This window comes from Aristolochia californica, unplaced genomic scaffold (genome assembly GCF_029961685.1).
Source record: "Aristolochia californica isolate CCGP_79_NKW_82.1479 unplaced genomic scaffold, dmAriCali1.0.hap1 SCAF_1, whole genome shotgun sequence".
Taxonomy (NCBI): domain Eukaryota; kingdom Viridiplantae; phylum Streptophyta; class Magnoliopsida; order Piperales; family Aristolochiaceae; genus Aristolochia; species Aristolochia californica.
Window position 1 is genome coordinate 719441 of NW_027181770.1, and position 20484 is coordinate 739924.

Genomic DNA, 20484 nt, shown 5'->3' on the forward strand with positions numbered 1-20484 from the left:
ATCCAAAAGACTGACTAAGAACAGAAAACATAAGTACTTAATGCCATGACTATAATATTCCCACGTATTATGTTATCGGGGAAAAGGGTTTACTTGGGCCACTCTTTAAGTTCCCCTATTACAACTACCACTCAAGTTATCAGAAAACCATCATATCATCAGATCGATACCGCAAAAGAAATGAAACTAGAGAGCCCAAGTAGATACAGAGAAGCCTGAACAATAAGTTACAGAAAACAGAAGACTCAGATCAGAAAAAAAAAGGAAGAACAAAAGCATCACCTAGGAAAACAATTAGTTATGCTCTTCCAGCAATTCAAAGTGATTCTCTTGTTTTCTAACAAAGAACCACGAAAAGGTCTATTCAACAAACAAAATAAGAGTTAAAGAAACCAATAAATTAGACGCATTCTCGTTAGGGCAAACACATAATAAGTTGTCTAGAAAGCACCCATGAAGAGAATCAGACAGTGCATCCTTTCTAAGGAATTTGTTCAAACAGATGGCATTGAGAGAGAGTATGGACACAGCCGATAGAACCTCGTCAACGGAAGATGAACTCGATGCGAAAGGAATACTTACATGAATTTACAGTGTGCTTTAAAAAAAAACAAATGTAACGCCTGTCTACTCCTTCCGGTTGGCTGAGCACCGTTTACCTTTCTCATTCTGCTTCTCGACTTTCGGGAAGGGACTGGACACTTCTGGCGGGCTTCTTCGCTCAGTGGACAGAGAAGCGAGATGACATAGAGCAGAAGGGGAAGGGATTTGGCAGGTGGCTGAGGACCGTGCTTCTTTTGAAAATCCAGTGATGGGGCTTGGGCTGAGGGGAGAGGGCCGCTGAGGGCGAGGGGTACTCAAGAGCGGGGGCTTTTTTTCTTCTCCGGCGAGCAGGGCTGGTTTGCTCGATGGACAGAGACGCAAGTTGATCGCGCAGAATGGGGAAGGTAGATCAGCATTTAGGCGGGCTGGACGAAATTTTGAAACGGAGAGAGAGTAGACGGAGAAAACACGTTTTCCTCCGTCTCGTCCGTTTGTTTTCAGTTTTCGTTAATTGATCACGATAGAGACACCGTGAAAAATCAACGTGTCTCTCACACGTTGAATGCTGCAGCGTTCGAACCCTCTATAAAAGACTAAACGCGCCGCACCCACCCATTACGAGCACAGAGATTAAAAAATTCTTGTAAAGCGTTCTTAATCTCATTCTTCTCTGCTTGCTTTTCACCTCCCCAACTGAAGATGTTGAAGAAGGAGATGGTTCAATCGGGCACCAATGGCTATTTTTGTTTCGCTTTCTACTTTCTCATCCCTCTGTTTTCTTGTTGTAATCTCGCATGCACGAAGAGCCTGAAGAAGGCGATGGATCAATCAGGTCGTGATGGCTACCTTGATCCATTGTCTTCTTCGGAATCCTCGTGTATGAAGAGACGGACCGAAACAAGTTTTGTGCGGAAGAAGTGCTTTCGGAGACGACTGACGATCGTTTTAACTTCCCATTCTTGCTTTCTTCTTTTCCGAATTGTTATTCTAACCCAGATAATTCCTTGCAACAACATATGTTTCTTTAATCTGTTGCAGGAGAACAGCGGAAAAGAATTCACGCAATCAGCCACGAGGTTCTTGTTCTCGTCCATCTCGTTCAGCGGAAAAGATGATGTTCATCCCTTGCTGTTACAGTCGATATAACTTCTTTACTATCCATATTTCTTTCTTCTATCAGGTTATTCTTTCCCTGATTTTTCATCTTTTTTCTTTCTTTCTTTCTTTGCGGGTTGTTATTACATGTCAAGCGAACTATTAGACACGAAATATTTCTTTACAATTCTGCTTCTCGATCTTGTCCATTTCTTCTCTCTTTTTTCCCTTTCTTCAAGGGAATTCTCGAGGCATATTGGTTGTTTTCTTAACTAAAACAAAGGCAAATATGGCGAGCAGTCCTCTCTTTGTTCCTCTCTGTTTTTCATTTTCTCTCTCTTTCTTTCTTTGCAGGTTTTGCACACGGAATATTTCTTGGCAATTCTGCTTCTCAATCTTGTTTATTTCTTTTTTTTCTTTTCCCTTTCTTCTATGGAAAAACTAAAACATCACTTATGAGTAAAAAAACGAAAAAAACAGAAGAAGAAGAAGAAGAAGAAGAAGAAGAAGAACAGGGTGACCAAAAAAATATCAGAAAAGAAAAATCAGGTGTCTTGTAATCGATCCCCTCCCCTTGTAAACTTAGGTTTGAGACCGGAATAACGAATTAGATTATTTAAGACTTTGCAATTAATTAGGTTTGAGAGACCCAATTAATTAGGTTATTTAAGTTTCTACACTTGTATATATTCTGAAATTAATAAGGTTTCCTGAGTATAAACTGCATCAGAAGAAGCAAAACGAAATAATGAACAGAAGATCGATTTTTTTTCTTTTTCTGAACATTAAAAAACATGTGTACGGCAAAAAAAATGGATTTCTCTCAACAAGTCGAATAAGAAGAAAAAGAGGAAAAAATCCACTAAAAATTCACCCCAAATACCCCTTCTCTCAAAATCACGAACTCGCACGAGGATTCTGGCAAATGCGGAGCAAATACCACCTGCATCTTCCTCCTCGTCTGCACAATTTCCTCCCCTTCCCCTCCTGTGTTAACAACCTCGTCGGTCCTTGACAAGAACACTCTGGAATTGACACAACTCGCCCACGACAATCCCAAGGCGGGACAGACCCTTCTTCCCGACGAATACAGAGCTCCATAATTGCCCACTCTTAAACTGTTCGCCCCGTCTCCGGAACCCACCAAATCCGTTACCTGATTGGAAACAACAACTGCCAGATTAAACTTCCTCGCGAGTAGCTTAAGCTTCGCCGCAATTTTAAAAAACAGAGACGACCGTCGTTTCAGATCTGTCGGAGTGTTGTCGAATTCCGACCGGAACAGCGCAGCGATTGAATCAATCACAATCAGTTTAATCGGAAACGAGTCATTGGCTGATCCGGAGATTAGGTATTCGGCACGGTCTAATAACACCAGCAGCTCTTCTGGGGTGAGTGCTCCTTGTACGAAGATACGGTCCAAGGGGTTATTTGACGATGAAGAAAGGAGAGAAAGAGAGATCTGTTTGAGGCGGCGAGAGGGGAAGGGAAACTCGGAATGTATGTAAATAGAAGCAGCGCCGAGACCTCCTCGAGAGAGGGGGATTTGGGCAGAAAGCAGGAGCTGGAGGCATAGTTGGGTTTTGCCGGAGCCACTCTCCGCAACGATCTCGGTGACGGAGTTGCAGGGGATTCCGCCGTCTAGTAGCCGGTCGAGGATCGGACAGCCGAGAGTACATTTCCAGTTGGGGAGCTGCAACAGATTTTGGGGCTCGATTTGGTGCATTTGCAGACTCCCAAGCCCAACATTGGGGGTTCTCTTCGGGGGTTTTCGCCTTCCGGCGCAATTACGGTGGTCTGTGGGCACTGGACGCTGGCGGGAATCTCATTAGGGGTGAAATAGCGAATACTTATCGCCATCGGGTAGGAAATATCTGTATCGGCTTTAAAAAACCCGATACGACACTCCAGGATCTGGATTCTGGACGGACTATTCACGGCACGATTGCGAAATGAATTCTTGCCATTTGAATCGTCAATCCTAGCCGTTAACGATGGGTCCCACTTTGATGTTCTTCCTGAACTGTGAGACTTAAAATGTTGCAGAACCCGAGCAATCCCCCTCTTATCCAATCTGCCTCCGAGCAGAAAAGAAGAGTTCGGGGCAATGGCGCTTCTCTTATCCTACGCAGCGTCGCCGTCCAAAAGTTCTTTTATTGCGCCTTTCACCTTCTCCTCGTGTCTTCTAAAACGCAGAAGCCTGGTGGTTTTGTGCGGAACTGCAATACCGGAGAAGAGGAGCAGAAAAAAGAAACAACCCAAAGACAAAGGATCTTTGTCTGTTGATGCTTCTCCTTCTGATATTTCGTCTATGGAGAAAGGGCTGAGGTTGACATTCATGGAGGAGCTAATGGAGCGAGCTCGCGCTCGCGATGTTGCTGGAGCGTCCGATGTCATTTATGACATGATTGCTGCCGGACTCAGTCCCGGCCCCCGCTCATTCCACGGTTTGGTCGTCGCGCAGACTATGTCTGGCGACGAGGAGGGCGCGGTATGTGACACATAAACTTTATTAAACTTTCTCTTTTACTTGATTGTGTTGTTTCCTCGCGTTTGAATGTCTTCTTCAGTTACTATCGCAAGCTACCAATTCACTCATTTACGTTTTGAAGGGTATCCTTCTAAGAAACTATTTCACCCTCCATTTAGTTGTTAGCAAAAGGTTTCTAGTGGGCTGTTTCTGAATGAATGTGAAGTCAACAGTTCATACGAAAATCATAGTTATACATGTACGAGTGTCTGTTCAAGTTATGTTTTATTAGTTTAGCACCGTTTGTTGAGTTGATGGAATGTCAAAATTCTGATATTGAATGACTTCCATTTCTCTCTCCGATCGATATGGTAAGTTTTTTGTCGGATTCAGACAGCTGAGACCCTGCATTTTAATGCTTACTAATTCTTATTGGGCCGTCTGTTTCTGCGAGGTTCCTTGTAATTGACTAGGGATGACTGGACGAGATGTAATTTTTATGCTGTTAAACTATTCAGTGGTGTGACAACAAGTTAAAGGATGGATGCATTTGGCTTGGTGTTGACCCTGGAAAACTTTAGGCAGGAAATTTTCGTTAATCTTAACATTACTTGTTATGAATGTGTTGAATTGGTTGTCTTAAATGACATACCATTTCTTTTAGTTCCTTTTTTCATCATTCATTTGATGTCAGTTGCATTTTAATTTCTGAAGGTACTCATGCTGGAGAACTCCTAAACTCAATGCAGATGCAATCTCTGCGAAGGGAGCTAAGTGCTGGTCATCGCCCTCTTCATGAAACATTTATTGCTGTAATTCGGCTGTTTGGTTCTAAAGGTCAAGCTACCAGGGGGTTGGAAATTCTTGCAGCAATGGAAAAAATGAATTTTGACATACGTCAAGCTTGGATATTTCTTGTTGGTATGAATTCTTTGAACTTTACCACACTTTTGAACTCACTCTGTTCCTGCTTGTGATTTCATCCTGCTGCGTCTGTTGAACCAGTTGAATTGGTGAGGAACAATCACTTGATTGACGCCAATGAAGTGTTCTTGAAGGGTGCAGAAGGAGGGCTGAGAGCAACTGATGAGCTGTATGACCTTTTAATTGAAGAGGACTGTAAAGCTGGGGATCACTCTAATGCTTTGACCATCGCCTATGAAATGGAAGCTGCAGGAAGAATGGCAACTACTTTTCATTTCAATTGTCTTCTAAGTGTACAGGTAAAAAATCAGAAATGAAATTTCTGGTTACTGATCAACAATGTCAAAGCCCTTAGGCTTCAGCTGTCATTTGGATGCTTCTTGTCATGTTCTATAATTTGCTGACATTTTAACTCTAGCCACATTTCAGCTACTATTCAACATTACATCTGAGCATCAACAGTTCTTTTATACTGAACTCCTCCATGGTCCTAAACTCTGACTTGAATCGCACAACTAGCTGATTTGGATTTTGGACATTTCTTTTATGTTGTGTGATAGGATGCTTGCTGAAGTGACTCAATTTTGTTCTATTGTTTAGGCTACTTGTGGGATACCAGAAATAGCTTTTGCAACTTTTGAGAACATGGTGTATGAGGAAGGTACAGATTTTCTTTAAGCCCTGTGGATCAGCTTTCAATTATTATCAGTTTCTTATTATTCTATGAGTCTATGTTAGAGTCCCAGTGGTTTGAGTGAGTAGAACAATAGTTAACCGAAGATGCTAGAGTGCATTTAGGGCTTTGTCTAGCATATGCTTCGAGTTAAGAAATCTTTTTTCATTGCAAAGACTGGAAGTGTTTTCATGAATGTCCTACAATTATGTTTATGATAATTGGGATACCATGTTTTGGTTTTTGTTTAACAGAATACATGAAACCTGATACGGATTCTTACAATTGGGTGATTCAAGCATACACCAGAGCTGAAACTTATGATAGGTGAAATTCATACTACTGGACTCAGCTTTTCTCTTCTTGAAAACCAATGAAATACTTCATTATGAAGTCAATGCTTGTAATAAAATTAAAAGCAATGGAAGGTGGTGATAATAATTGAGGCAAGAGATTTTGCAACATCAAATAGCTCTAATACTCAAATTGGTTTATTGTTGATTTTGTGTCCTCTGTCAACCTTGGGGCAATTCTGGTACATAAGATGTTAGTTTTAATTATTAGATCCTCCTAGGTATTCCTTGTTCATTTTTGTTAAGTTTTGGAGGCTGTGCAGTTTAATTTCTCTAACTTTCACCATCACCCATTTCAGCTAAAACTAGCATAGATAGACTTACAAATGAAGTTCACCGGGACAATCTTTGAAATTCATGATGATTGTTACCCTGGATATAATATGCAGGGTGCAAGATGTTGCAGAATTACTTGGTATGATGGTTGAAGACCACAAGCGTATACAGCCGAATGTGAAAACTTATGCGTAAGCACATCTTTATTTTCTGAGTGATAGTTGGCCTCGGGAAGGGTAATCTTTTTTCTTTTGATAAGATTGCTTTTAGAGGTCTGTTGATAATATTTGTCAATTTTCAGGCTCTTGGTGGAGTGCTTTACCAAGTATTGTGTTATAGGGGAAGCTATCCGACATTTTCGAGCCCTCAAGATCATCCCTGGTGGTACAATAGTCTTATATAATGAAGGGAACAATGGGGATCCTCTATCACTTTATCTCCGTGCACTCTGTCGAGATGGTACAGTTTGCTGGTTTTGGAATGTTCAGACATGCTATGTTCATCCATTTTTATTAAATTGTTTTTTAAATGCTCAGCTTCCTTTTGTCCAATATGCGAGTTATATCTCATTAGTTTAACTGGCCTGAATTGGTAGGGTCAATTCCATTCGAATTTTAGACATGGTACTGCAGGTCCTATTACATGGCGTGATGTGATTATATTTCTGTAGCATTCAAAGGTGTCTTTATGAATTAAATCCTTTCTCAGAAAATCTTTTTTCTTTTATTTTTTAAACCAGGACGTATTGTTGAATTGCTTGAAGCTCTAGAAACAATGGCAAAAGATAATCAGCCCATTCCACCAAGAGCCATGATCTTGAGTAGAAAATATCGTACAATGGTGAGCTCTTGGATTGAGCCTTTACAAGAAGAAGCTGAGCTTGGATTTGAGATTGACTACATTGCAAGGTGAGCTTGATGTTTATTTCATGATAAATAAGTTTAAAAGCACCTGGTTTTGTTTTCTCATTGTAGCTTTGTAGACGGACAAAATGCTTCTTTCTCATGCTTGGTTTATGCTATCGGTCTGAAGTTCCTTTTTACCTGCTAAAAACCAGGTATGTGGCAGAAGGAGGCCTTACGGGTGAGCGAAAGCGGTGGGTCCCTCGCAGAGGTAAAACACCTCTGGATCCTGATGCCCTTGGCTTTGCCTATTCAAACCCTGTGGAGACATCATTCAAACAACGGTGTCTTGAGAACATGAGGATGCACCATCGTAAATTATTGAAGACCTTACGCAACGAAGGGCCTGCAGCTTTAGGGAATGCATCAGAATCTGATTATCTTAGAGTTCAGGAGAGGTTGAAAAAGATAATTAAAGGTCCTGATCAAAATGTCCTAAAGCCAAAGGCTGCTAGTAAAATGATAGTTTCTGAATTGAAAGAGGAATTAGAGGCTCAAGGGCTTCCTACAGATGGGACCAGACAGGTTCTCTACCAGAGAGTACAAAAAGCAAGGAGAATAAACCGTTCACGTGGTCGGCCTCTCTGGGTTCCTCCTGTGGAAGAAGAAGAGGAAGAAGTGAGCTATTACTTTTTCTAATATTTTACAGCTTCAGAGATTCTTGTGGAAGTACATAAGAGTAGAGCACCAGCAAATATCCATTTTGATATACTTTGAATCTCAGTACCAACTGGAAATCCTATAAATATGTGATTTTGTTGTAGGTTGATGAAGAGCTCGATGAACTAATTTCACGGATTAAGTTGGAAGAAGGAAATACAGAATTCTGGAAGAGACGATTTCTTGGGGAGGGCTTAAATAATAGCCAAGTAAATCATATTATTTTAGAAGAAGAGAAGGATCCAGACTTGTTGGATGACACTGAAGATATGATAAAAGATGGTGAAGATGAAGAGGACGAAGTAGAAGCAGAAGTTGAAGCTGTAGCGGAAGCTGAAACTGAACAGAGTGAAAGCCAAGTTGCGGAAAGGGTGGTCAAGGATAAAGAAGCTGACTCAGCTAAGCCTCTTCAAATGATAGGTGTTCAATTGCTCGAGGATTCAGATGAAACGACAGTCACAACAAGGAAATCAAAGAGGAGAACTTCCCGTGCTTCAGTGGAGGTTTGAATTTGAATTCCTTTATTTATTTATTTTGAAATGGTGAATGCCTTTTTATCAATGATTAATATTTACATTCCTATTCTTTTTAATTTTTCATTGTTCTATACTGTCATCTTGTGGGGACCGGCCATTTTAATAGCACAGTTTTCCCATTGATATAAAATAACAAACCTGGTGTTGACATGTGCTGCAGGATGATGCTGATGATGACTGGTTTCCAGAGGATATACATGGGGCACTTAAGGAAATGAGGGAAAGAAGGTTATTTGATGTGTCTGATATGTATACTATTACAGATGCTTGGGGTTGGACATGGGAGAAGAAAATCAAGATGACACCACCTCGAAGATGGTCACAAGAATGGGAAGTTGAGTTAGCAATCAAACTAATGTTGAAGGTCTCTCTCTCTATCTCTCTCTGACACACGCATATACACACACATACATGATTTATATAGCTTTCGGTTTGCATGATTGAGAGATTAGCAAAATAGGGTTTTGTTGGGATAAATGGACTTGCTTGTCACTCAATGATGATAAATTTGAGGCTAAAGTAAGCTTGAAATTGTTCCAGGTGATTGAATTAGGAGGTACCCCCACTATTGGGGACTGTGCCATGATACTACGTGCAGCTATAAGAGCTCCTCTCCCTTCAGCCTTCTTAAAAATTCTGCAGACAGCACAGAATCTTGGATATGTCTTTGGGAGGTAAGAGACTGGAAAAGGATTTGCTATTTCTCATATTTTGGTTTCTTTCTTGTTTTTTGAAAAAACTTGAATTCAAGTAAAAATGAGTTTCTCAATTAATTCCAAGGAAAGAAACTGAATTGATGAGATATCCATAACCATTTTCTAACTAATTTAACAAATTCAATGGGTTTACAGTTTTTGTCCCTCTTAACTAACTCAATGAGAAGTAATATGATTTATCAAATTTTGTGAAAGAGTTGTCCTCTTTTTAATCTGAAGTTTTTTTCTAACGTCTTAGCATGAGATGGTTGCATGCTGTTTGTTTCTCTTTGTTCTTATCTTTGCCTTTGAGAAACAAGTTAAACCTTGCTCAAAGTTAACTCTCACTGATAAAGTGTCGAGAAAAAGAATAGTTGTTTCACTAAGAAGACATTTACTCTTATCGTTTGGTTAGTATCATGCCATGTCTATTCGTAGTGTATGACGACCTTCTTTTTGTACTGAATCTGGTATCTGTGGATCGCTGTGGCTCTCTTGTTTAAATGCAACTGGTAAGCAATGCTCTTATGTTGTAATTGAAAATTTTTAACTGCAGTCCTCTATACGAGGAAGTCATCTCACTCTGTCTTGACCTTGGAGAAATTGATGCTGCGATTGCAATTGTTGCTGACATGGAGACCACTGGAATTAAAGTACCTAACCAAACCTTAGACAAAGTGCTTGCTGCTAGACAAGGTAGTGATCCAACAAAGGAAGAGCCATGACACCTCGAGAACCTGCATTGAGTATGGATGGAAATTCAGTGACAGTTTTGCTAGTCTAGGTCTGCCCGATGCAGGAGCAGATGTAAAATCTTTTTCTATTTTTTTTTTTAATGCTTCTTTTCATAACAAGAATATATTCGGAAGTGTTCAAGCCTTTTCCTTTATTATTGTTATTTTTTTTAAATTCTTTTGCATGTTCATGTGTGTTCTAAATTGTTGATCCAGTTGGCTGTTGTAAGTTCCGCGAAATCGAGTTAAAAAAACTAAACAAAGTTGAAATACAGTCAATAAAGAAATTTGTCGCAAGTAGCCGATGGACATGTATGCCGACTACTTGGGGAGAAAATCTTAGGAACGAGAATTACCCTTTCAACACTTCCACGAGATTGGACTGAAGAGATTCACTGCAGTCTCAGAGCTATCTCTTAACCACTGACGCTGCTTAAATACCATGTTTACAAAACAAACCAAAAAGTAACTGGCCCGGGCAAAGAGTTTGGGCACTAAGAGACCACATGCAAAATTCTCGGTATACAGGGCAAAGAAGAAGATAGTGATTTTATAGCCGAAAACTTTTGTTTCAAAATTGAAGTATATCAAGACTTTCAAACAGAATTTCAATCTCTCCTCAACAATGAATGAAAACAGCTGCATTTAAGGGCCACAGAACAAGTAACAAACTTGCTGGTGCAATAGACAAAAATATAGTAGTTGTGGATGCTTCATCTTCAACAAGACAAAAATAAGGAGCCCTCTTCCTCAATGAGCTTGTTCACAAACTTCGGGACAAGATCTGTTTTCTTTTTTTCTTTTGATGAAGGCACAGACCTGCTTTCAGAATGGTCAATCACGTTATCAGTCAAATCTATAATCTCTTCAAACTGAAAAGAAGTTAACAGAGGGCACAACAAGACATTGATGTATACAAATAAAATGACAAATTTCAAGAAATAGCTCACCCAATCATTCGACTGACTTGAACAGACATTGTCAAGGATTAATTACACAAGTTATTGGGTTGATGTTCAGCAGTCATTTTGCTTTCCGACGCTTCACTGTTCCAACACAGTTTGAGCAATACCACTTCCCCTTAGGCTGCTCTTTCAAGCCAACACAGCCAAAATGGAACCACTCGATCTTGCACTGTTGAAAAAAGGTAAGACCTAAATGAAAACCAGCTCTCTCTATTCTCTTGAAATTGCACTATTTTTTATAGATCACAAGCTCCTTCTCATAAATAGATCAAGTAAAAGTTCTTTTTTTAATGGAAACCATGCATACATCTGGATTATCACAAGCAACCATCTCGCCATAGCTAACTTGGTTGCAGAAACAGTAGGTAGGTTCATTTGGATCAACTGGAATATCCAACTCAATGCTTGGTGTATCCACTGCCACTGCTGTTGCTGCTGCTGCTATGCGTGTCCTAGGGGAAAAAAGCATGATTCAATGAACAAACTTAGGTATAACATTCTTTGTTCACTACTAAATTGACTTATTAAGGTCATACATTTAAAAAGGTAACATGGATTTATCCATTGTCAACCTCTTATCTCTGAAGTCCTTTTTTTTTCTTCATTTATTATTAATTTATCTCATTAGGTGATGAAAAACAAATAATTTCTTCTATATGCTCACAGGACTTATCCCTTTTTTAGGATTTTTTTTAAAGATTCCTTTACATGCAAACAAAAAATAGGATTACCAAATGGTCTATGATATTATTACACTTACAACAATGAGTTAGAAACAAGATACAACTTGAGAGCAATTGGTTCATAAATACAATGAGCCCTGGACAAAGGGGTCATATCTATGGATGTACCTTAAAAAAAGGATTTAAATGTGCAACAAAGAGAATGAATAAGAATGCTTGCCTAACTTTTTATGATCTATTTTCTGAAGCAGCACATCAAGGAATTTTTAGACAAATAATATTAAAGTAAAAATCAATCTAAAAAAAACACGAATTCTGGCATTAAATGAGGGTTAGTAATCAAAGGTCAAACCGAGTTGTTTGGTTCAATTTGTGTGGTTCAAGTTCATTTCTATCTAAGTCGTTGTAAATCTGGTCCACTGGAATACGAAGCTATGAAATTTGTCTGCTAAAGTGTGTGTAGGTTTTTAGAAAGGGCTTAGAAGTGGAAGAAGTGGAAGAGTGGAAGCAATTTAAATATTTAGTAGGGTAGAATTAATTGTATAACTGCAGATCTTGAGAGTGTTGTCTCACCAGCATATAGATATTCAAGGTCAAACAAGAAAGAAAAGGGAAGCCTTATTAAACATAGGCAAAGCTGAAAAAACTTAACTAGTATATATAAAGTTATGTGAGTGCCTGAAAATGGAAAACATAATTGCCATTGGATATGTACGGACAAGGAGACAAAACCTAATAGAAACATACTTCTTTCGTCCTCCACGACCACTTTCACTACCCCTTCCAGACTTCATGCCAGCATTATCTACGTTCACAGAAGTCATTCCTGCAGTACTTGTGAGATCCCTTCCTGAACTAGTCAGCAGATGAACAGCCATATGTAAGTTATACATCAAAAAAATTTAAGGGCATTGGTGCAACTCAATTTTTTAAAAAAACACCTCGGTGGATAAATTGTCTTCAGTCTTGAAAAAAGAGAGAGCTATCAAATTGTAAAAATCTCAACCTTTACGAAGATCTTCATCAAACTTCCTCAGGTAGTCATCAAGTTGCTGAATATGTTGATCCACCTGAATCACAATTATAATTTTACAATCAGGACATGTGACATGCAAAAGGCAGCAATGTCAAATTAAGAATGTATAAAAGAATGATGAAGCAATTAAAAAAATAAGAGAGAAAGAAATATGAGATGCTTTACTACAATATAATTATTTGTTTTATATTTTAATACCATGAGATAGTTAAATGTGAGTTTAAGTATGCAGCAATATAGAGAAAGGTAGAGCCTTCAACTTCTTAATCGCAATTACTACCGAATGTGAAACAATTCATAAATGATAGAAATAGAAGTAGCATAGTTTGGTACCACATCATATGCAGTTGCTGCCAAGCAAATTTTTTCATCGGAAATTCTAATGCAATGCTTTTGCTCATCAAGGGCCTCATCTGAAAATCTAATAAGTGAGGTATCTGGTGTAATGTTCCCACATTGAATTCCTCGCTTAATCTCCTCTATTTCCTGCTCACAATGCTGCTCGTTTTGTTTCTGGAGAACTGTCCAGAAAAACGACAAAAACTGTGAATCCCTGTTGGCATCCGCATAAATGTGCACCAAACAAAAAATGATCCATGTTCAAAAGTTCTCGTAATAAAGTCGAATGCATGTGCACACTCATCAATCTAGATCTAACTTTGCTGTTTTTTTTTTATTTTTTTTTATTTTTTATCTCTGAGGTCAATGCAGCAACTAATGAATAGCTACATAGAAAACATGCCATCCTTCACGATTCTCTTCCACAGGCCAGATTCCCTCCTGTACTCCAAGTGGACCATAAAACTCTCACATAAGTTTTGACAGCATACATGTATTTGGCAGTGGATACTGCATGTCTTAGACTGACTAAAGTAGAAATACAAGTAGCAATCTTGTGGGGCATGTTCAATAGAAATGTCTAGCACATTAACAATGCAACAATTACAAACCAAATATAAGAACATACCTTGTAAACTTTTATCTAAATCTCGCATAACAGAATAGTGGCGTTGCAGCAAAGAGGGCAGCGAATCGAGACCTAAACAGAAAAAAATAGCTGATTATTCTAGGAGAAGTACAATTACATCGGACGGCATCCAAGACGCAGTCTAGTTTGTGAAATAAAAAAAATAAGATGAGGAATACGAACCCCTAATTCACATTAAAAAAAAAAAAAAACATTCCGAAAGCAAAGGGGTCAAATACAGACAACTAAAACAACAACTTCATCACTTGTTTGTAAAGTTTTCTATTCCGCCAAATTGGTAGAGAGCTTAGAGGGCTTAGAAGGAGATAACGATACAATAAAATATCTTCAATTTGCTAAATCGAGAGACTGAGAATTGAAAATTGAACTTTCACAGAGAAAATAAATGTTAGGGTTTTCATAGAAGAGCTTACTGGCTTGGAAATCTTCAAGAAACGCCATGAGATTAGAGAGTCCGATAAATGGCAGATTGTCACCGGCTGATTTCTTTACCCTTTTCCCGCCCTAAATTTCTGTTTTGACAGGTTCTGAGCGGAAGTTGTGGAGCAATTTATATAGCCGAGCCGTTGAAACTTGAATTTGGAAAGATTGAGCCCTTTTGGTTAAATGCTTTTTTTCTTCAAAATATGGCCTTCTAGATGCGTTATTATCTACATACCCCCACAGCAAAACAAAACAAAGGAAAATTTAATAAAAAAATAATTTACTAAAAAAATTAATTTTTGAAAATAGTAATTAAAAATAAGTAAAAATCAATTTAGTGCTTTTTAGTTTATTTTTTTTATAATGATATTTTATCATGTGAAAAACTTTAATCTTTTTTATTTTTACCTGCATTCTTATTATGTTATAGAATCCATCAAAATAGGAAAACAATAATTTTTATTAAAATATATTAAAAATAAAAACAATACAAACTTCTTCCTAAAGACGAATGATAAATTCTCTTGTCCCCTACGTCAAAGTCATATATACATTAATAAGTACAAAGATCTTATACATTAATAAGTACAAAGATCTTGCGTTCATTAATTGAAAAAAAAATTTATTAAATAGTTAATCATTTAGGGATAAGGTCTTCGACCTAATTTAATATGTATCAGAGCAAGTTTCTCATATGTGGACATCCACCCAAATTATCCACGTGCCACTACATGATGGCTTCTACCCAAATTATCTACGTGCCTACACATGAAAAGGAGTGTTAATGATAATCCCACATATATTAATAAGTACAAAGATTTTACGTTTATTAGATGAATTTTTTTTTTTAAAGTAGTTAGTCATTTTAGGATAGGGCAACCCAATTTAATTGGTTGGATCTGCTTAGACCTGTGTTCTCAGCAACCAACTGGTTTTGCCATCAATCCTTCCATATTTCTGGATGATTCCAACCTCGCTATTAGAACAGTCTAGCAACTATGAACATCATCAAACAAACAATCAAGTATCTGTAAATGGCTCCCTTGATGAATCAAATATTAGAGAGCAGCTAATGGGGACAATGGAAGTTGAATTACAGTTCTAAGTATAGAGGACTGAAAGAGAGGCATCTGTTCCCATGATTATAGACGACTGGAGCATTTATGGGAAAATAATCGAGGTAGTCTCTGTATAAAGTAACAAAACTGTCAATTGAGGTTGCTTTCTTGTTACAGGTAAGCTCACTCTCAAACTGATTACATGAATGCTTTGCCTGATCTCCCCCCGACAAGGGAGCAAATGTGAAGAGAACGCTTCTTTTATATATTAATCCTAGCTAGTAAATCACTTTACCCTATCTCTCTCCGATGGACTTCAGTAATCCATACCACCCATACCAGGAGCCATTGCTGGCGCTTCCTTCTCATCTTTGGGAAGTTCAACGACCACAGCTTCAGTAGTCGTCATCAGAGAAGATACGCTGCAAAACAGATAATAATGCAGTTTAGGTTGAAGTCTGAATGCTCAAGAAATAATTTTACTCTAGTAGCCACATGTAAGTGATTTATAAAAAATCGTATCATCTATACACCACAAACCCTTTCAGCTACATCCCAACTTGTATGTAGTTTTACTAGGCCACAATTTTCCATCATCTCATATAACACACTCTTGTTTCAAACATTACTTCATCAAACATAGTTGCAATGATAATGCTTAAGCCTAAACGCATACCTGGCAGCATCGATCAATGCAGTTCTAATAACTTTGAGTGGGTCGATGATTCCAGCCTTAACCATGTCAACATATTCACCTAATCATGCGAAGGAAGCAAGACTTAAGAAACCTAACCTGAACAGAAGAAAGACAAAATATGATAAAAAAAAAGTATAGGAAACAAAGTTCTCATGCTTTTTAAGCACCTTTTGCAGCATCATATCCAAGATCAAGATTATCTTGCTCCAATAACTTCCCTACAACCACAGCCCCCTCAACTCCGGCATTGCTAGCAATTGTGTGCACTGGCATCTAAGAGGACTCGCAAGATTCAATATAAGCTCAAACAATAAAAAGGAACAACTTAGGAGCGCTTTGACATGCTTAAAATACAAACCTTCAGAGCATTTTGAATGATTTGGGCACCAATCTTCTGGTCAAAGTTTGCAGTGTGCAGATTCTCCAGATCCCTGGATGCATAGAGAAGAGCAACACCACCACCAGGAACAATACCTTCTGAGACGGCTGCCTTCGTTGCATTTAATGCATCAATAACTCTATCTTTCTTCTCCCCTACTTCTGTTTCACTGGCTCCTCCAACCTAGATGCACAAGCCACAGAAGAAGCAAGGTTCAAATTGATATCAATGTACTACACAGACTTTCCAGTAGACAAAAAAGATAACAAAAAGACACCGACACAAACCTTAAGAACAGCAACACCCCCAGAGAGCTTAGCCAATCTTTCCTCAAGTTTCTCCCGGTCATAGTCAGATGTGCTGAGGGTAATGGCTTCTCTCAGCTGCAAGAAGGAAAAAGAAAATTGTTGGTCTGAGAAGAAAATACTGTTAAACACTTGATGTTGCTCTTGTACAAATAATGCATAACGAAGTATCAGAATGTGTTTCAATAACAAATCAACCGATCGTTGAGATTGACATGCACCCTATGCACATAAGGATGAAGTACAGAGAGGGACAAGGAAAACAGTAGCAGCAGTATACCTGCTGACATCTTTCCTCAATGTCTTTCTTGTCACCAGCTCCATCAAGAATGACAGTATCATCTTTGGAAACAGTCACCTGATGACAATTTAAACAATCTTTGTGATTGGATACGCCATCAATACTGTAACAATAAATAAAAATTATCTTTCTTGCACAGATTCTTACCTTTTTGCAAGTACCTAGCATATTGAACTCCACTTTCTCAAGGTTCATGCCCAGTTCTTCAGATATAATCTTTAATAGGACAGAGAGACAAAAAATAGAAATAAGTCCTAATAAGTTTACAGTTCAAAACTGGAATCTTGGGATAAAAGAGAATAGTAAAATCCAACATACGTTACCCCCGGTGAGTGTGGCAAGATCCTGCAAATTGGCCTTCCTGTTTTCTCCGAAACCAGGAGCTTTAACAGCACAGACCTATTAATATAACCACAGCACCATTAGACACATAACATCTAACTATCAACAAGGCCCCTCCTCTAATCTTGCAATCAAACAAAACGCCAAAAAACATCTAACTATCAACGAATAGAAATGATAAAGGTTTGATGAAAGGGGAAACAACCTTAATTCCAGCACGAAGCTTATTGACAATGAGAGTTGCCAATGCATCACTTTCAATGTCTTCTGCAACAATTAATAAAGGCCTTTGCCTCTGTGGATACACAAGAAAAATCTCACTGAGGCCAACAACTCACATGGAGACTAAAATGTCATCCAGCGTAACCATCCTCAATGAAATTGTTGAAGAATTATTACCTTCAAAGCCAACTCTAACACCTTCACGATTGCATTCATGCTGGAGATTTTCTTCTCATAAATAAGAATCAATGGATCCTCAAGCTCCTGCTCAAAAGTGCACTCACTATTACTTCTACGTTTAAAGATTTGAAATGTAGGTTCAATTCTGATTCTATCCATATGTATCAGAACTTTCTTTTATCCTCGAGTAGATGGAATTGAATATTTAGGGTAACAAAAATTAGCATAAAACTAAAGCTCTCTAATGAAAAATCAAAATACTTACACATTTTTGGGTTTTCTGGTTTGTGATGAAATAAGGAGAAATGTAGCCCCTATCTAGTTTCATTCCCTCAACCACTTCAAGTTCATTTTCGAGTTTGTTGCCATCCTGAAAAGTCTCAAAGAATCTTAAACCCACATACTCTTCAGTGGAAGTTCATAATGACAGAAGTAGAGAACCCAATAACATTCTAAAGAATCAATAGTGATAAAGACAATGCTGCAAAGAACAAAAGAAGGAATAGTTCATGGGCACATCATCTGACAAAAGAGTGATCACTTACAGCAATAGTAATAACTCCCTCTTTCCCAACTTTCTCCATGGCTTTTGCTATCAACTCTCCAATCTCTCTTTCACCATTAGCTGATATAGTACCAACCTTTTCAAATTACATAGTTGTTAGTCACGAAGCAATTCAACATCCAATCTAGCAAGAATAGTAACAGTACAAGAAGAAAATAAAAACAAACCTGCGCTATCTCCTCAGATGTGCTAATCATCCGGGCTCGGCTCTTCAAGCTAGTCACCACTGAATCAACAGCCAGTGAGATTCCACGCCTGAGATCCATTGCATTCATCCCAGCAGCCACTGACTTGCAGCCCTCAGCAAATATGGCTCGAGTAAGAACTGTTGCACAAGTAGTACCTAGAAGCCATCTCGGCAGCCACACATTAGCCAGAATGTTAGAAAGAGACGATCTGTAGCCTGGGCTTCAAAGTCTATATAAAATGAAGGAATGATGGTCACAAACTTCAAATTGTTAAAACCTCTTCAAGCAATTCTTTTCATCACAATCTCAAAAGGTGCAATTTAACAGTAATCCATATCTCAAACCAAAGTTCTACATGTCAGAAGACAAATTCTAAGCTAAAACCCATACAAATACAAGCTATAACCAAGTAAAATATTTAGAAAATTTATGAATAACATCACAACTGAAAAAATAAAATGTAAAAAAAAATCATACAGGTTTATGGCATGTTTAAACACATACCATCTCCTGCCACATCATTGGTCGCATTTGCAACTTGCTTCACAAGACTTGCTCCCATATTTTTAGTTCTGTCCTTGAATTCAATACTCTTTGCAACAGTTACACCATCTTTTGTCACCTTCGGTGCACCAAAGCTTTGCTCTATAACTACAGTACGACCCTTCAAGAAATAACTCAAACAATAAGACCCGTCAGAATAGAAGAAGAGTGTTTTCTGTGAACAACACACAAATCAAACTGAAAAAAATTTAAAGAAATGTGAGAAAAAAGAAAGCTAGTAACCAGCAAGAAACACTTTGCAAAAGAAAAATAGAAATTTGGAATATGCGAGAATGCATAGTACTCTCTAATAAACTTTAAGAACATATCCACGGGTAACACCACATGTAATGAAAATTACAGTAAATGACAGTCGAAAAGTTCCACTTAAACGACAACTAACACATGTAAACAGCAAGTGGAACCCGAGACCCCCACAGTTATAGCATCTATTACAGATTAAATCGTCCCATTTGATTTGCACAATAGAGAAACACGTAAACCATCAATATCGCCTCGATACCTTTGGTCCCATCGTAACTTTCACAGCATCTGCGAGTTCCTCAACACCTTTAAGCATCAATGCCCGAGCTTCAACACCGAACTTGATCTCTTTCGCCGCATAGTTCCTACTCCAGCTCAAGCGACTACGGATCTAGACATCACATAGAGACATTAGTAAACTTACATCGAACCGCAAAAACTATTTCGTAAGCACAAAGAACTTCCGATCTACACCAACATGTAGGACACACCATTAAAATTGAGAAAGAACAAATGATCCAAAAACGTTAGAAAAATGAAAACAGGGCTAATGTCCGAGAATCAGAACAGAGAAAAGTTATAACAATCCACCTGATGTGTCTTAGTCGCGGCCCTGCAAAACCAAAAATAACAAAACTGAGAAACTACATACATTGAGAACAGTTAAATCTGATGAACAAACTCATAGATGTTAAATCCGCAAACCTTAAAGAGGTCGCTCTACATAAGCAAAAGAGAAAATGTAAAAGCACTTACTTGGCTTTCGAAGCAACGCTTGCAGCAACCCTGTACATGATTCAAATAACTAGAAACTAGGATTTGGCAACAGAAAGCTCAGACGAAAACAACAGTTCCTACAACTTCGCAAAATGGGGTATTTAAGCTAAAATCCGGGTCAAGTACAGGGAAGGAATTAAAAGACCCAGAAGGGTGGCGGGCGAAGGCGCTTCTGGAAAGATGAAGGGTCTAGAACCGTGCTCCTGGGGTTTAGGGTTTTAGGTTTGAATCTCCAAGACTCCAACCGAAATGCTATGTGAGAAGCCCAAGAATGAGCTACCTAAATGATGGGAGGCCCACAGCGGAATAGTGTAGACTAACAAGAGGGGATGACCAACGGTAAAAACCCGGTCGCCCATTATTCAGTTTTATAACAACAATATAATAGGTTCATCATTTATTACAGTTTTACCGCGGATGTTTTTGGTGAGTTTATAGTTGGACCCACCAATCGAATTTATTTCTTTATTTTTATTTTTATAATTATGACATCGTCTAAAGTATCAGTTTTATAATAACATTGTTGTCACCCTAATTCTATCCAAATCTAAAATTTGGAATAATATAAAAAATATAGTGAAACTTAATAATTATGTTATCAAAAGAGATTCAAATCTAGTAAATTATGTAAATGCTAAACTTCTATAAATTCGATAATAGTAAGTAATATTTTTTAAATGAATAGACAAAGAAGAAATGTGTGATAT

General features: G+C 38.2%; 4 protein-coding genes across 5 annotated transcripts; 1 reads left to right on the top strand and 3 right to left on the bottom strand.

Annotated features, from left to right (window-relative positions):
* Positions 1-2437: 2437 nt before the first annotated feature.
* On the bottom strand, positions 2438-3447 carry LOC137956237 (DNA repair protein XRCC3 homolog). Its single transcript, XM_068803633.1, has one exon. The coding sequence runs from the start codon at positions 3362-3364 to the stop codon at positions 2501-2503; it is 864 nt and encodes a 287-aa protein (XP_068659734.1). The 5' UTR covers positions 3365-3447; the 3' UTR covers positions 2438-2500.
* Positions 3448-3735: 288 nt separating this feature from the next.
* On the top strand, positions 3736-10038 carry LOC137957339 (uncharacterized). 2 transcript variants are annotated; one of them, XM_068805136.1, is made up of 13 exons: positions 3736-4129; positions 4858-5029; positions 5114-5331; positions 5633-5693; positions 5960-6032; positions 6448-6525; positions 6636-6793; positions 7074-7242; positions 7392-7854; positions 8001-8399; positions 8593-8796; positions 8973-9106; positions 9684-10038. In XM_068805136.1, exons 1-13 carry the CDS (start codon positions 3746-3748, stop codon positions 9850-9852), a joined length of 2682 nt encoding a protein of 893 aa, XP_068661237.1. In that variant the 5' UTR covers positions 3736-3745; the 3' UTR covers positions 9853-10038. The 2 variants fall into 2 exon arrangements, with proteins under 2 accessions (XP_068661237.1, XP_068661246.1); XM_068805145.1 differs by lacking the exon at positions 3736-4129 and adding an exon at positions 4185-4689 and having other exon boundaries at positions 4823-5029.
* A 351-nt stretch (positions 10039-10389) lies between these two features.
* On the bottom strand, positions 10390-14081 carry LOC137957535 (PHD finger protein ING1). Its single transcript, XM_068805157.1, has 8 exons — positions 13947-14081; positions 13513-13584; positions 12879-13066; positions 12516-12579; positions 12257-12359; positions 11134-11278; positions 10812-10995; positions 10390-10680 (listed from the first exon to the last, which is right to left on the bottom strand). The coding sequence occupies exons 1-7, from the start codon at positions 13972-13974 to the stop codon at positions 10885-10887; spliced, it is 711 nt and encodes a 236-aa protein (XP_068661258.1). The 5' UTR covers positions 13975-14081; the 3' UTR covers positions 10390-10680; positions 10812-10884.
* A 1035-nt stretch (positions 14082-15116) lies between these two features.
* LOC137957692 (chaperonin CPN60-2, mitochondrial) lies at positions 15117-20016 on the bottom strand. The gene is made up of 17 exons (XM_068805171.1): positions 19757-20016; positions 19592-19613; positions 19260-19391; positions 18698-18857; positions 18173-18348; positions 17986-18081; positions 17706-17810; positions 17438-17524; positions 17244-17333; positions 17015-17095; positions 16844-16912; positions 16676-16753; positions 16378-16473; positions 16070-16273; positions 15879-15984; positions 15691-15769; positions 15117-15436 (listed from the first exon to the last, which is right to left on the bottom strand). The coding sequence occupies exons 1-17, from the start codon at positions 19792-19794 to the stop codon at positions 15331-15333; spliced, it is 1725 nt and encodes a 574-aa protein (XP_068661272.1). The 5' UTR covers positions 19795-20016; the 3' UTR covers positions 15117-15330.
* Positions 20017-20484: the final 468 nt, after the last annotated feature.

Bases quoted from the DNA above. Each gene is read 5' to 3' on its own strand.
- LOC137957692 (XM_068805171.1), bottom strand. From the start codon at position 19,794: ATGTACAGGGTTGCTGCAAGCGTTGCTTCGAAAGCCAA. The intron at 16,754-16,843 runs GTAAGAATCTGT...AATTGTCATCAG, and splicing joins TGCTAGGTACTTGCAAAAAG to GTGACTGTTTCCAAAGATGA. The intron at 16,274-16,377 runs GTTTGTGTCGGT...TTGTGCATCTAG, and splicing joins GGGGTGTTGCTGTTCTTAAG to GTTGGAGGAGCCAGTGAAAC.
- LOC137957535 (XM_068805157.1), bottom strand. From the start codon at position 13,974: ATGGCGTTTCTTGAAGATTTCCAAGCCA. The intron at 13,067-13,512 runs GTATGTTCTTAT...TTTTCTGGACAG, and splicing joins TTTAGATAAAAGTTTACAAG to TTCTCCAGAAACAAAACGAG. The intron at 12,360-12,515 runs GTTGAGATTTTT...TGACTAGTTCAG, and splicing joins TGATGAAGATCTTCGTAAAG to GAAGGGATCTCACAAGTACT.
- LOC137956237 (XM_068803633.1), bottom strand. From the start codon at position 3,364: ATGCACCAAATCGAGCCCCAAAATCTGTTGCAGCTCCCCAACTGGAAA.
- LOC137957339 (XM_068805136.1), top strand. From the start codon at position 3,746: ATGGCGCTTCTCTTATCCTACGCAGCGTCGCCGTCCAAAAGTTCTTTT. The intron at 5,332-5,632 runs GTAAAAAATCAG...TCTATTGTTTAG, and splicing joins ATTGTCTTCTAAGTGTACAG to GCTACTTGTGGGATACCAGA. The intron at 8,400-8,592 runs GTTTGAATTTGA...CATGTGCTGCAG, and splicing joins CTTCCCGTGCTTCAGTGGAG to GATGATGCTGATGATGACTG.